This window comes from Etheostoma cragini, chromosome 17 (assembly GCF_013103735.1).
Source record: "Etheostoma cragini isolate CJK2018 chromosome 17, CSU_Ecrag_1.0, whole genome shotgun sequence".
Taxonomy (NCBI): Eukaryota; Metazoa; Chordata; class Actinopteri; order Perciformes; family Percidae; genus Etheostoma; species Etheostoma cragini.
The window spans coordinates 14,558,255-14,572,942 of NC_048423.1; the positions used below are offsets into that span (position 1 = coordinate 14,558,255).

General features: G+C 40.2%; 1 protein-coding gene across 41 annotated transcripts in view; it reads left to right on the plus strand.

Moving 5' to 3' along the window:
- LOC117960833 (neurexin-1a) overlaps positions 1-14,688 on the plus strand; it is a 257,521-nt gene that overhangs the window by 147,734 nt on the left and 95,099 nt on the right. Inside the window, exon 1 of one of the 41 annotated variants that reach the window (XM_034899074.1) lies at positions 265-362. The exons of the other annotated variants lie outside the window; for them this stretch is intronic. Within the exon in view, the coding sequence (XP_034754965.1) occupies positions 347-362 (16 nt within the window). The 5' untranslated portion in view covers positions 265-346. Of the gene's footprint in view, positions 1-264; positions 363-14,688 lie in introns of those variants that run through there. 41 annotated transcript variants of the gene reach the window in all.

The following is a 14,688-nucleotide window of genomic DNA, read 5'->3' on the forward strand; positions in this document are numbered from 1 at the left end:
CATTCAACCATTGTTAACTTTTCGCAATTGTCATTCGATCTTTTGTAGAAGATCCCCCTTCCCAAGACACATGGCGACTCTAGCTTAGATCCATCCACTTTTTTTCTGTCTCCGCAAAGTGCCCTCTGTCTCAATATCTGAGATTAGCCATATCCCCATCTCCAGATGCTCAACTGTGTCCAGATTAGACTGGATTAGAACATTGTGGCGCTCCATGTTGCCTCTGGGTGTTTGGAAGAGACAAAGATGTGTTGCCTCCAGCTCTGCGAGGTGTTGAGCCGCTCCTGGCCCCTGCCCAGCGCAGACTTGGGATGAGGCCTTTTTACCCAGTGTGGCAAGAAGGTTCATGACACAGGCATTAGGTGAGGAAGAAAAAGGAAATAGGAAGAATCTTATATAACCTCACCTCCAAGTGTTCACGGTAGACTTCAGTATGCTTCTCTTAATACAGTATGTCTGGGTCTGATTTTAGAAATACTGCAGTTTTTTTTTTTTTCACTTCTTTCCACTTGTATTATTTGCTTGGGGAATATTACCTGCAGTTTTGTGCACTGCTAATGTTTAAGATTAAGGCAGTGAGACACGTAGAAGACCAACACACTCTTTCTTTACTTATATTACTGCCTAGGCATTTTTGAGTGACGTAATCACTAGCGGTGTAACACTGACGTAATGCTAAGGGTCCCCTGGCTTCCATTGAGTAGACATTGCTTTATATTGATTAATAAATCTTTACTGTGATGTTCTGGATTCTCATATAATAAAGTTTACTAGTAAAGGCATTATGTTTTGAGGGATAACACCATTGCAGAGCAGCACCGGCATTTTGAGGATGTTTTTATTGGACACAGGAGCAGCTCATAAACAAAATTGGAGCCTGACTCACTGGGTACAGTTAGACCTGTATGAACAAGGGAGTCAGTGCTCCTCAGTGATGATGAGAGAGATGAGAGATTTGCTGGCATACTGAGACCACAAGAGAGGCAATTAGGCCACTCTGCCGTGACCTGTCTGGAGCAGACAACGCTCAGCTCGCCTCCTGCTTTCCCTCAGGACCCCGGGGGCATGTGTTCCTTTCAGGCACATTCCACGACTTAATATCATGGTTAGCGTTGCGTCTCCACTGTGCTGTTATTATGACAGAACTTGCAGGAGGCAAAGGAACGCTTTTTCAGTAACATAACTTGTTTGGTTGATCAGTGCACCGAGGGTGCATTAATGCAAAATTGATAGACGTGCTGTTCAACATGGTACCTGGCTCCAGGACAAAGCGTGCTGTTATAAAAGCCCCAGTGCTGTAGTTGTCGTAGCTGTAGTGAAATTGGTTTAATTTTCATGGGGCTTGTTCACTACATGGGGCGTCGCTTAACTGCAGCAATTAAACTTGCATAGCTCAATTTCTTCAGTCTAATTTGTGAATGCCAAGACCCCTCAGGTTCAAGTCTATATTTTTAAGAGTATCTTTTTTTGCTTTGTATTTATAATTAATGTGTATTAAACAGAAAGTAGCCTTATGCTATCTTCAATTGTTCTCACCGTCTCTCTGGCCCCACCCCCGCCGCTGCTAGCTGTTGGTGTCAGTGTTAAAATCTAATCCTATTTGTAATACTTATGTAACTCTACCTGCCTTTCCCCATTATTGTCAAACTGCATTGAGTGTTGTCTCAAGTGATTAGGCCAGACAAAGCTAATGAAGTGCTGACAGTTCTATATGCAAATTCCCTCCTTTTAATGAAAATGCACAATTTCACTTTAAATTGTATGTAGCTAATCTTAGCAACAATGGCTTCCCTGATGGTGGGCTATCCATTTAGCCAAATATTCTCCAAGACACAAGCACACAATTCCTGTAAATGATTTCATAGGAAAACACATTACTCCCTATATATATCCGCATACGATAAGAGAACCATGCTTTGTATTGAACTTGTATGTCTGTCATTGATTTATGCTGAAAGAAGTAGAAAATTACCGTGGTCAGGATGTATGAAATTGAGTTGGAGTGTGATGCATTGTTTGTTTAGGGCTAGCAGTAATGAGCTTCAGACAGGATCAAGTCTGAAGAGCAGACCTACCATTTATCATGAACAAACTCCCAGAGGTGATATTCTTCTTTCCCAGAGATGGAACGATACTCGATATGCTGGATAACTAGGTTATCATATTTTCTTAACTTACTGTTCTTATTCATTAAGATGGATAGATGAAATAACCTGGTCAATAGGACATGTGTTTTAGGCTTTCAGATTTAACTGAATCTCCAGTGGTTAATGGGAAAGTAGACTTTTGTAGAAGAATGTGATCTGCCGTTCCTACAGTCTGAGCCCTATATAGAGTATTTTCCACGTATCTCACCCCCCGCCCCAAAATAACTGCGCTGTTAACGTCTGCACTACCGGCTTTTGTATTTGAGGTTTCATCAAAGTCGGCGAAGCAATTTAAGTGATTATAATAATTTTTGAAGCTCTCACCTTCAGAACCAATGGTTGCATGGATTTGAGACAATGCTAGTCTGTGCTAGCCCTGTTGCAGAGGTGACTGGGGCAAGAGGAAAGACGGAAGAAATGAAAGAAGATAGAGAATGAAGAACAATGGAGATGGAGAAAGTGAAGAAGGAAAAAGAAGAGAGACAAAAAACCGTGCGGGAGAAGAGCGAGAAAGTAGATGGTCTCTGATGTCGCCTTGCTGGCGGTGTGTGTTGTGGGCTTGTATAATATAATTACTCCCATGTCTCTGAGCTGATGTCATTCTGCGATAGTGTGAGGATGACAGTATCTCTGCTTCTGTGAGGCAGTGAGGATGATAGCTGCCCTGATAAGGATCTGAGTACATGTTTCTGTGCTCTAGAGGGAGCAGAGGCAGTTATTGACCCACGTATGAGAGAGAGTAAAGACTGCAGTCTTTTAATTCTCCTTCCTCTGTGATGTGTGGGAACACAAAAATCCTCTTTTTGTTTGTGTGTGCTTTGGGTCTTTAACCTACTTGCATCTTATGATAATCACTTGCCTGCTCCCTTTTTCTTTTCTATCCTTCCTACTCTCTCCACTCATCTCTTCCCGACTCTGCCTAACCCCCCCAGCCTCCAGCCCCCTGGTTGGTCCAAAGAGTCCATCCAAGCAGACAGAGTGGGCAGCCTTTGGTGCCTGCAGTGGTATGTGTGGTTTCGGCGGTGACCAGGCTATGGTTGGCATGAATGGAAATGAGACCTGACTTTGCGTGCGGTGGGCAGCGAGGGGTCAGCTGAGTAATGTGTCGGGTTTTGGATTAGAGACTTGCGAGACAGAGAGGAAAAAGAGCCCCCCACCTCCCTCTTTTGACTCAACCTACATACTGTAGGTCTGGGATGAGTTTGAGTCAGGGAGCTCTTTAACCATAAGGGACTCAGTGAATCACCATCAACAATGTTGTCTTGTCTTCCATCTCCGTCTTTCTTGTTCATCACGTCCGTCTGTCTGTTTACACTTCCCGGCTTTTCTTTTTCAAGGCATTTTTTTTTTATATTACCTCAATTTCTAAGTTGTCTGGTGAATGTTTGGTACTAATGTTACCTTTGTGTAATCATACAGAAAATTGCACTATTTTCCAATTTACAATGTTGTTTTCACGCACAAATGTTAACCCTGAAAAAATACAATTGCATTTTATAATAGGGTAATGCCACGGTCACACTTACAGACTGCACCAGATGAATAGCAATCATTAGATTATATGAAACGATGGGAAATTGTTTTAACAGCAGGATACATCAAAACAAGAGAGTGACAGATATTGTAATAGCAAAAGGACAATTGCATTTGAATTGGCTAGCAGGTCAAATACAAATGTATAAGAATATTTAAATTTTTGTGCCGCAGCTGGACTTTTGCATGCTAACAATAACTGCACAGAAGACAGGGAGCATGAAGGAGGGTTGCATCTGTAGAGCAGGTCAACGTGTTTAAGATGCTAATTAAAGAGGTTAAATAGTTCTCTAAAGTTCATTTGGATTGACTCTGTAAATTCCTCATTTACCATGGACAAGCAAGGGGGAAGAAATGATAAATAGAAATAAAGTGGAGATCAAGTACGCAAAAAGCCACTTATTTTAAATCTAATCTGAACTAAGTTCAGTCACCCTGGAGAAGCCTCATTCTGTGTTGCCCTAATGAGGGAGCAGTTGGCTATCTTTCTGCCAGTCAAGCCTGTATATACACAGACTTGTGCACATTCACTCACAAATGCACACAAGCACCCTGCTCACACAAAAAGTAACACTTTCCCAAATCATCTTGAATTACTTTGAATTATTGTCACTAAGGTGTGAATGTGGGTAGTGAAAGTGATGTGCAAATGTACACATGGAAAAGTGTCATTTATATAGTGCAACATAATTGATTAGTTTAAATTTAAAATGGGTCATGAAGAAAAATATGTACCTGGATGGCGTAAAATGATCATTTATAACAACTGTCCAAACGTACAGTATTTTCAAGACTACAGGGATAACTCCCTTAGTGCTGGCCTAATTGGTTCTGGGAAAAGTCATAGAAGAAAAAAAAACAGAAGATGGTGGGGGGAATTTTTAGCCTTTACAGCCTAACCACAGGGGAGGCCTGAGAGGATGGGTTTCTCTGGCAGCCAGCTTGCAGAAGACGAAAATGTAAGATTGCCATTGATCATCGGATCAATAATCAGCTTCCACTTAAATATCACACATTTGTTTTAGGAGAAAACAAAAAACCTCCATCATTTAGCTTTTCTGCAGGGGTGGTATGATTGACAGTGTTCTAATTATTCTTAGTTTACACATCATTAGCTAACAACTTTAATACCGTGTTAGATTAATGATGAAAATAAAAGATTTAAAAAATGAATGGCTGACCTGTTACAATAGAAGGCCTCAGTAAGAACCAACCATGTCACAACTATTCATTTTTTGCAATTTACTACTGCTCACCTGCAGCAGAGTGGCAACAGAAAGAAAGATGCACCCTAATCCACTCTAATAGGATTGTGCGGGATTTCACCTTCCTCATTGCTCCTTCCATCTCTTAGTGCCACATGCCTGCTGGCATGGGCTGATAAAAACACGCCTGCCTAACACCTAAGTGCAAGCTAATATTAGCATATATTTTGCAACATAATGTAGAAATACAATGCGTACCCACTCTTTTTTCTGTTATATATTTATTTGTTGGTTGATACATTGCATTGGTGGGAGATAAAGGATAACACAGCTCTCTCATTGTGCTCCAGCATTGCCTGAAGATAAGGGGGAGGCAGAGCTGTATATAAATTGCAAAGGCAGTAGTTGTGCTGCACGACAAAACTCCCTCTCATGCACCTCGGTACATCAGCACATGCCACGTTCATTTTTTGCCCATTGTTCTCCATATTAATGTTATTGTATAATTTTTATGAGATGCAGATAGATAGATAGATAGATAGATAGATAGATAGATAGATAAATAGATATTTATTGATCCCAAAAAAATGGGAAATTATGGTGTTACATCAGCAAACATACATCAGTCACACAGCACAGAATATAAATATAAAGGAAATACTTGGATTAATACTAGCTAATGAAATAATATATCTCCAGTCAGAAGAGTCTTACTTACAAAGTGAAGCTACTTGGCAATAGGCAAAGCAGATGTTTAATCCTGCAGTTAAGGCCAAGGCACACTTGCTGTCTCCTGGGTACAGCTTACAAAGACACTAAAAACAAAGTGGGGTCATGCAGCGATGACATGGCACTGTAGCAAGGGAAATAGGCTTGTTTTTTTGTATAACATAAAATGTATAAAAGACATTTTATCCACATAAACATTGACATTGTTGTTCTAATATATGTAATCTCATGTTGCTACATGCAGTTTCTAATGTATTTAAAATGAAGACATACATATTTTGCATATTTTGTACATATGCATTGCCTTGACCTAAACATCGATTTGTTAAAGAAGAGGGACCGTGTAGGGGGCTTTACCTTATGTTTTCCTTTTAATGTAGAGGTAGTGATGCGGATGTATTAAATAATTTCAAAGAAAACTTCTGCCCCACAAGCATTTTGTAATTGTGCAGGCCTAGTATAGACTGTTGTAGGGCTGGGCAATATGGAGAAAGTCAAATATCACAGTATTTTTGATCAAAAACCTACTGTATGTCGATACCGCAACGGTATTGTAGTGTTGACTATTGGTCCTTTCACATAATATTTACACAATGAGATTTTTGATAAATAATCAACAGTAATGTGGCTATAATGACTAAGTGGGCTAAGTGGTTCAGAAAGTGTCATCACTTTACTGTAATACAGCCTTTAAAACCAGGAAAAGACAACACTTTTGCTATTTTACAATATTATGAAATCCAAAATCTAAGACGATATCTGGTCCCATATCACTATATTGATATATATCTCCTAGCTCTAGACTGTTATATAATTTACTTTAATGAATAGTGTTAACATAGGAGTATAGCACAGTAGCTCTGTATGATCCTAAGCAGCTTCTTTATGAGAACAGTAATTGTGCTGATGCAGGTTGGGCTGCACACAGTGATGGGCGTTCAGTTGTCTCAGATCAGAGCTCTGGCCCAGGACTCTGTTTTCTGCCTCACTTCAACTGTGTAATTATCCTCCACACTTTTTCAGTAATTAGAACTGCAGTCAAACACCACATCTGTTGGCTCCCTAATAGAGAAGACAGAAGCTTCTAGAGACCATTTGGAGGCTATGGTGTTTGAAACATGCTAGCACACAGAAAGAAACTAAATAATGCACTAATGTCTGATGGTACGCAGTCAGTCAAAGGAGCTTTTAACCGAGAATCAACTGATGCTTGATTTTATTTAAGCCTGACTTTGATATGTGTGTTCGCTGGCACGCAAATTAAACACTGGGTGCAGAAAAATCTCATCAACAAATTGTTGGCAAACAAAATGGCTGACCTGAATTGAGAGAAAGAGAGCATTGAGTCTGGGGAGCAAATGAGGCAAGTGATGATGAGAGAGTAAATTTGAAGCTGTCGATACTGTGGGACACCTCTATCAGAGCCAAGGCTGTTGGCTGTGGATGCAGATATGCAGCTGGTCAGGGTAACAAAGGGCCCGTTTGGTGTATTGCTCCATTAAGACACTGGGTCTTGTCAGCTCTGCCTGGATGGGCTTTTCTGCTCCACAAGGCATGGGTTCATGTATCACTTAGGGCTTAGGGGAAGTGAGCATGGTAGAGGAGGGGGCAGAAGGGTGTGAGTGACACTGGTCGACTGAGCATTCATGGCATAGTGTTACTAGCCTAGGGGGCAGAACTTTACCTCAACCATGAATTGATGGTCCCCTGCCATGAAGAGCAAGGGTGTTTTGGTGTGGCTACCCGGGGGCCCCCTCAGGATGAGGTGAAGGCTTATATCTTCAAAGCAGTGTGAGGATAAAATATGGCGAAGTACTCCAACAGTGTAATGCAGACGCAGATTTTTTCATTCACAATCTCTGTCAAACTGCAGACTGTATTGGTTTAGGGCTTCCTCAAAGGATTGTTTCCAAGTCTCAATACAATACCCAAAATAGATACTGGTTCAGAGATGCTTCCTGTTACAAACCAGTTTTCGGTGGATCTGACACCTGAATGTTTATGCTTATTTAGGACAGTCACCCAGCCTCCCTGGATTTTAGTCTGCTGCCAGAGGGTGGCTAACAGGAACGACATTAGGTGCTACGTAACAGCTAACGTTAACGAGTTTCCATGGTAATGCGCCTTGACGCCAACACGGCAAAAAAACTATCGTTATTACATGTACAATTATCTCTATAGGAGGCAGAGGAATAGCTAAACATTTGACACGCAGATCAACAGAAAGCAGGAGAGGGAGAGAGAACAGCCATTGCTAACTGTTAACTACTAAGCCAAAGTATCTAACAAAGGTAATAGCGTGTAAACAACTGTGGGATTAGCGAGAAAGTCGCTGAAAGGAGAGAGCTATGAATCCTTGAGTGAACTATTGCAGGTTTAAATGTAAAGTGGATAATTAGCCGCTGTAATGAACAATATGTCCAAACAAACTGTTTCGAGCTACTGAAGCAAGACTTTATTAGCAACACAGAAGCATTATCCAATGGAAATGTAGCAATCGTACAATCCCAACCCCCCCTCCTCGTTGATGTGGTCACTTTGTACTGTACCAGGCTTGAGGTCTGACTTGAGTGCTTCCGTTTTCTCTCTCTCTCCGTGTTTATTAGGTTTTGTTGCTCCTATAATTTTGGAGCTGGCATCTTATACCTTCTAATAAGGATGACCAATCATGGGGGGCAAGCAGCAATGCCCCACTTTTAGTCTCCACTTAATTCAATTACATCAAATTAGCAAAGCAGGGAGAGAGCGAGAGGGAGAGGGAGGATTAATGCTTTGCAGTTTATGGAGGCAGGTTGGACGCTGTCAGCTGTCCTATGCAGAAATGCGGCTTTGGGATTGTCTTCATTAGAAGGAGCTTACGTCTCATAGGTCACTGGATATTGTTAAAACAATACTGTGTAGATGGACTTATTAAAATATTTGCCTAGTTAAGACTCAGGGTAGGGGAGTTTACATTTTTCCTATTATCTCAATAAACTCTGTTTGCCTTAGTCCCACTTACCATTTACATGTATTACCAATAACTCATTACATTTGCCATCATTGGAATATAATGCTGTATCAGCATAGGTGTAGATAATATCTCAATCCCGAACAGCAGATATAAGTGAATACACTATCGGCTGGTGGCGAAGATTAAGTCTCTGGGCAATGAACTGTAAAAGTTTATATCGACTATGCTGTACATGTGTCAATATCCCCGGACTTCTTAAGCCAACACAAAGCAAGCAGGTCGTCTACGCTCCTGGTTGATTTAGCACCTCTGTCCACTCTGCTTTCTGCTGACTGCAAAGAGAATAGCTCAGCTCCAGCCTTCTGATAAAGACTGAAGGAAGGATTTATCACTTAAAGAAGAAGAAGAAAAAATAAATGTGCAAGGAGGCAAAGCAGCAGAGTGTGCATTGTACAGTATGTCATGTTATGGGTTAGTTTCTTGACAGAACTGCAGCAGTGGACAATTTTCAGTCATTGCCACAATAAATGTTTTGGCTGTTTACTATAGCAAGATTAGAATGATGTGTAAAATGGATGAGATGCTCACAGCACAGCAATCATATATTTTTATCTTGTTGAGGAAATTCTGGCCCCTCACGTAGCCTACTCTATAATTTAGGCGGGCATATTAAACAATTGTTTTGTTTTAGTAGTATGTTGTACAGAATTGTTTCAGCTTTAACCTGTATTGAAACCTTTTTTCATGCCTGCTGGCACTCTAACTGCCTATCCCTTTTTAAGGGCTGCAGTTTGTGCTGAGAGAGGATTAAGACAAGTCAACAATACATATCCTTTTTAGTCTCCCAAAGGGCTGCTCACACACCAGTGAAGATAGAGAATGGCTTTTTCCAGGAGCAAAGCTTGAGAGTGAGGTTTAAATTGCAGAAATGACCTCACTATACTGCAATGGAACAATGAACAGATCCAGAAATAGAGATTGGGTGGGGGTTTGGGGTTGGTCTCAGTGATCTAGCTTTATCCACTATATCTCACTTTCCAGTTTCATTGTCCTGCTGAATGTTCTTCATTTGTACCCACAGGACAGACAACCAGAGGCTGGGCTTTAGCTGCCAACTCCAAAGAACTAGAAGTACGATTGCACTTAACTCAATATTTTAGAAGCTGCTGCTGTTCACTGTACTTTAATATTCTAACACACAGAGGTTGCCAGTCAAAGGTGAAAAGCAATTAATTACGTCACATGTCAATACATTTTGTTTTAGCTAGAAAATGGATGTCTCTTTTCCCAGAAGCTTATTTTTTTCTTTTTTTAAAATGTTCATGAAACATTATGCTTTATGAAAACTATCAAAACACAATCATTATAAAACACATTGGCTTTTTAAGACTATTAATATTGTTTGCACTTATATTAATAAGTTAGTAAAGAAATATGAAAGCCATACACTGAAAATGCAACAATAACAAGAGTGAATTGATTTTTGGAGAATGACTAAAATGGCATTCTCCGTTTATGATGCTTCCCAATCCAACACACAACAGTAGTCACCTTCACACTGGGAAAGTCTTTTCTGATAGCAACACAAACACACCATGAACACATTTAAATGCCTGCAGAAGTCAATTCAGGACCAAAACTAGTATTAAAAAGGGTATTTTAGTGTTGCAGACAAAGGTCAAATAAAATCTATAGCATGCTGAAATGGGAGTTAGATTAGCATAATTTACAAATTTGAGGCTAGACTACATCTAACATTGCCTCCGTCGGGCAAACACTGTGCTTAAGTCATTTTGAAATAATAATTTGTGACATCTTGATTTGACCTCCTTGTCCCATAAGTTTTATACTTGCTATTCTAAACACTTGGGGCTCTATTTTTGAAAGTCAATGGAGGCACAAATCCCATGCCGCAGGGTGTGGAAAATGAATTTTGCCAGGACAAGACGTTCACAGTGCATCTGTGGCGTTGTTGGCAACTGTGTAGAATACATAATTCGTAGATGTAGTTTTCATCGCCAGTCAAAGCAGTTTGCTCTGAAAACTCTGTAGTACAGTAGAGAGAAATACAGAAGGGATCTACCAAAAAAACAGCTCTCAAGTGAAAACACGTGTCCTTGTGCAAAAGGTGCAGCGTTGCCAGGAGCAAATCTATGGCTACTTAATTAGATAAATATGGGAGGGGATAACATATTAGGTTACTGTGTTGCTTTGCTGCTAAGAGCTTTGTTGCCAAATAAAAGAAACGGTTCAATGACATTGGGTGAGGAGCCAATCTGAACCAGCAGCCAACTACAGGGTCATTTGGCTATAGGAGAGGTGCAGCCACCAGCCTGATCCTCATTCATTTGACAGCAACATGTTGATATACCTGGAATGAAAAAGAAATCGAGCTATTTTTAGGCTTTTGGGGCAGCTGTTGCCAGAAACTTTTTTAGGATTTTTGGTTTTTAAGATTGTCTGTCCCATTCTTGTGAGCACAATATCTCAGAAAGGCCTTGAAGGAATCTCTTCAAACTTGGCACAGATGTCCGCTTTAGATGGTCAAAGGTCAAGGTCACTATAAGAATTAAAATGCTAAGTTGGACAAAACACACTTTCTTCAAAGTCTTCACTACATACTGTAGATATGTATATGTTTAATAATATTGTATGACTTTGGACAAACTGCAACTTGACTGGTTGGTGGGAGAATTAAGCTGCAAAGTGGTAATTCTAGTTTCCTGCTTGAGGGACTTGCATCAAAGTCAAATTAACCTACATATCCAAAATAATACTTTGTAAGCTTATGAGTACATGCACACGTGTCTTGGTTAAGGCACAAATATAATGAAGTTGGACTTGAAAGGTGAATGTAAAAAAAAAAAAATCCCAGGTGATCCTCAGTACCACAGCTCCTCTTCCCTTAGGGCGTTTTCACACCTGTAGTTTGTTTGCTTTGGTTCAAATCAGTTGCTGAGTTTGTAAACTTGGAGCGATTTGCACTTGATCGGTTTGGTTTCACATCCGTAAAAATCCAAAATAGAGAATAAATGCACCATTACAAATCACATGAGAACATCCACTCCTGTCATTGGTTGGATGTGTCTGGGGGCAGTAGCAAGAAAGTAAATACAGGAACAAGGTTGTGTGTTGTAGACTAGAGCATATATCTTGCATCTCTATGGTCAAACTAGCTCATTTGATTAAAATTGTCAGACATTGTTTGAGACGTTACTACGTCTGCTCTGGTCACCGAGACGTTGCTCTGCTCTGCCGGCGTCTGTCTCCAACTTTGGCGGCAGCAGGTTTGACCACGTGATACGAGTGACGGACGGCGAGCTTGACCGCAGCCCATTTCTGTGATAGAAACACTACAAGCTGCTACAGTTTGATAACTGTAGCAGCTTTATCCAGACAGATAAAGCCCACCGTGCACCGACAGGCCTCATATTCTTTTCTAGGAAACTTCTCAGGTGTACAGAAGTGATGTTTTACAAGTATAGCAGCAGCAACTGTAAACAAATCCGAAATACAATGTGTGAAAAAGTTGGTTACAGTAAAGTAGAAACCGTCACTAATGTAGCTGAACAGACAAAGAAAAGATTCGTACATGAATTTCAAACCAACAGAAAGTTACATAAAATAGCTTTTACAGTAGTGTGCTAATTTGATTAAATGACTAAACCTAAACACCTTTAGCCTGGAAATCCAACCCAAATCAGAAAGATTAAGGCTCTGGCATCAAGTAATGAGAGTCGCCCATCTCGAGGGGCGGCAAAAAGCGTGCATTTGAAAGTCTCACTGCACGCAATTGGATAACACTACAACCAATCACAAAAACACACAGGGTGACGTGTCCCGAGCCCCATATGCTTTTCTACTAGCGGAGCTAACTGGTTGGTTTAGACTGTCGTCATCAGTTGAGCTCGCCCCTGGCCTGCCTATATCAGTACTCTGCTACTGAGCAGCATTACTCAATGCCGGAGTAACACGCTGAGCAAATTTGTGTTGTGCTGTCGCGAGAACTCTGGATTTCCAGGGTGTAACACCTTATCTCCAAAATCTTACAAACATGAATGTGAACATTGTGAAAGCTTTGAGGTTCTAAAAAAAAAAACTTTTCCTTAAAGACTTAAAACAAAATGACACCTATACAAAACAACTATTTCAACTATTATCAATATGTTGACAGAACATGTTGAGTCAGGTAATTATTTAATTACTTGATTAAAAAAATCGGTTGCTGGAAGTGAAACTGTAAACACAGCCATATATTCTTGTTTAAAACCTTGACAGTCAGTTACTAACAAACATGCAGACACAGCTAATACCTAAATGTGATGGATCCTTGACATCAAAACTAAGATTACTTTGTCCTGCTGTTTGTTTGCCTGTTGAAAGACTGGCTAAGAGGAAAGAAAATATTGAAGTTCAGACACATAATCTATTGACATTTGAAGAATCAAATCATGTTGTTTTCCTTCCATTAATGCTGGCTCATGTCACAATATGTTTGAATAGTATTTGATAAATTGTGTCTGGCAAAGAAGCCTGCGGAGGAATAATAATGTGAATCAAACGCAGTTTCCTACAATGTATAGACAGACAGATATCCCTGTGTTTGCATCATTATTTTGGATCATGGGATGTGATGTACCATTTAGTTATACACTGAGGCTGTGTGAATGGTGTCCCTACTCGACTGTCTGTAATTCACAGCTTTGCAATTGCTGCCAAGACCTCACATTCTATTAACCACCTCATCTGATCAGATACTACACCATTTAATCGTCTCAAAAAGTAAAATATAGTGGGTAAGGTAGATCAGGGGGTAATAAAGAAATTGATTAAGCTGACTCACAATCTTCCCTTATGGCACTAAATATTCAGGAGCATTGATTGGAGATGGCTCCTTTACAAGATACTGACAATAGTGTCCTCATAAATCATGGTAATGATTTCTCTGGAAACTGAAATTGTAATCCAATAGACATCATTAAGCTTATTTTAATTGCACTCCTCCCGGGGGGGCACAGACCAAAGATAAACCCAAATGATGTTATTCTTAATATAGCTTGGTCCTTTAAAATGGTTTGGGGATGAACGTGTAGCAATCTATGTTCATTATCTCCTTCTTATTTCTGTACCAGTCACAAAAAAGCTTTAAGTGCATCAGACATCTTACTGATGTCGTCCTCATTAAGCTATTTTCAACTGTAAAGGTATATAGTATAAGTTAACTCCTGAAAGAAAGTATTTGTTAAAAGTAACACTGGAAAGAAGTATTAGAGGCTGTTACTTTTATATCCCATTCCAATGGATGCATGGAAAGGTTAAAAAAAAATCTATTAATAATCCAAAAGCTGTTCTTCAAATGCCACATCTTGGGTAATCTATTTTTGCACTGCAGTCATTACGGGAATCCTTGGCAGCAAAAAGAGAGAAAGTGCTACAGTAGGTGTTGACAGAAAGCAGATCCATAATGTCATCTTTCCTTTTCATATTTCCATCACAACTATGTAATTATGATTGGATTCCTCCCCAGTTTCTCGGCAGAGGTGGTAATATGAGGCTTGTTATGATGGCTGTGTTGGAGGTCACAGGAAAGACGGTCTGTGGGCCTGACCTTAGCTGAGCAGTATACTCCAACAGCCTGTTTTGTGTGTGACTGCTACACTACAGGGCACATAGCCAGTACACTTTCCTTTTCTCACACCTATCCTTGTCTTCAATCCAGCAGGAATGGACTTTGGGAAGTCAGTGCCAAGAGGTTTCTAACAAAAAGGCCATGCTTGCTTTCCCACAGTCTACTATCCCACACACCTCTTTGGCCAAATGCAGGACAACTCCTGGGATGGTGCTACATTTTTAATGAAAGCAGAGTGTTTGATCTGCCAATGTTTATCTTCTTTGATGTTAACTGACACAGCAGAGATCAGCTAAGCTCTCAATGTAGTCCAACATGAGGACAGATTAATTAATGTTACTTTGACAAGGGAGACTTGTGGTTGAGTAGTTGATCCTGGAGGTCTGATCATCTGAAATAGTCTTGAGAAAGAGCTACTGTACCAATACCTATTCAAAACCCACTGCCTCTTGGTTTCCCCACTGTGATCCATCTGGATAATGCATGTAAATC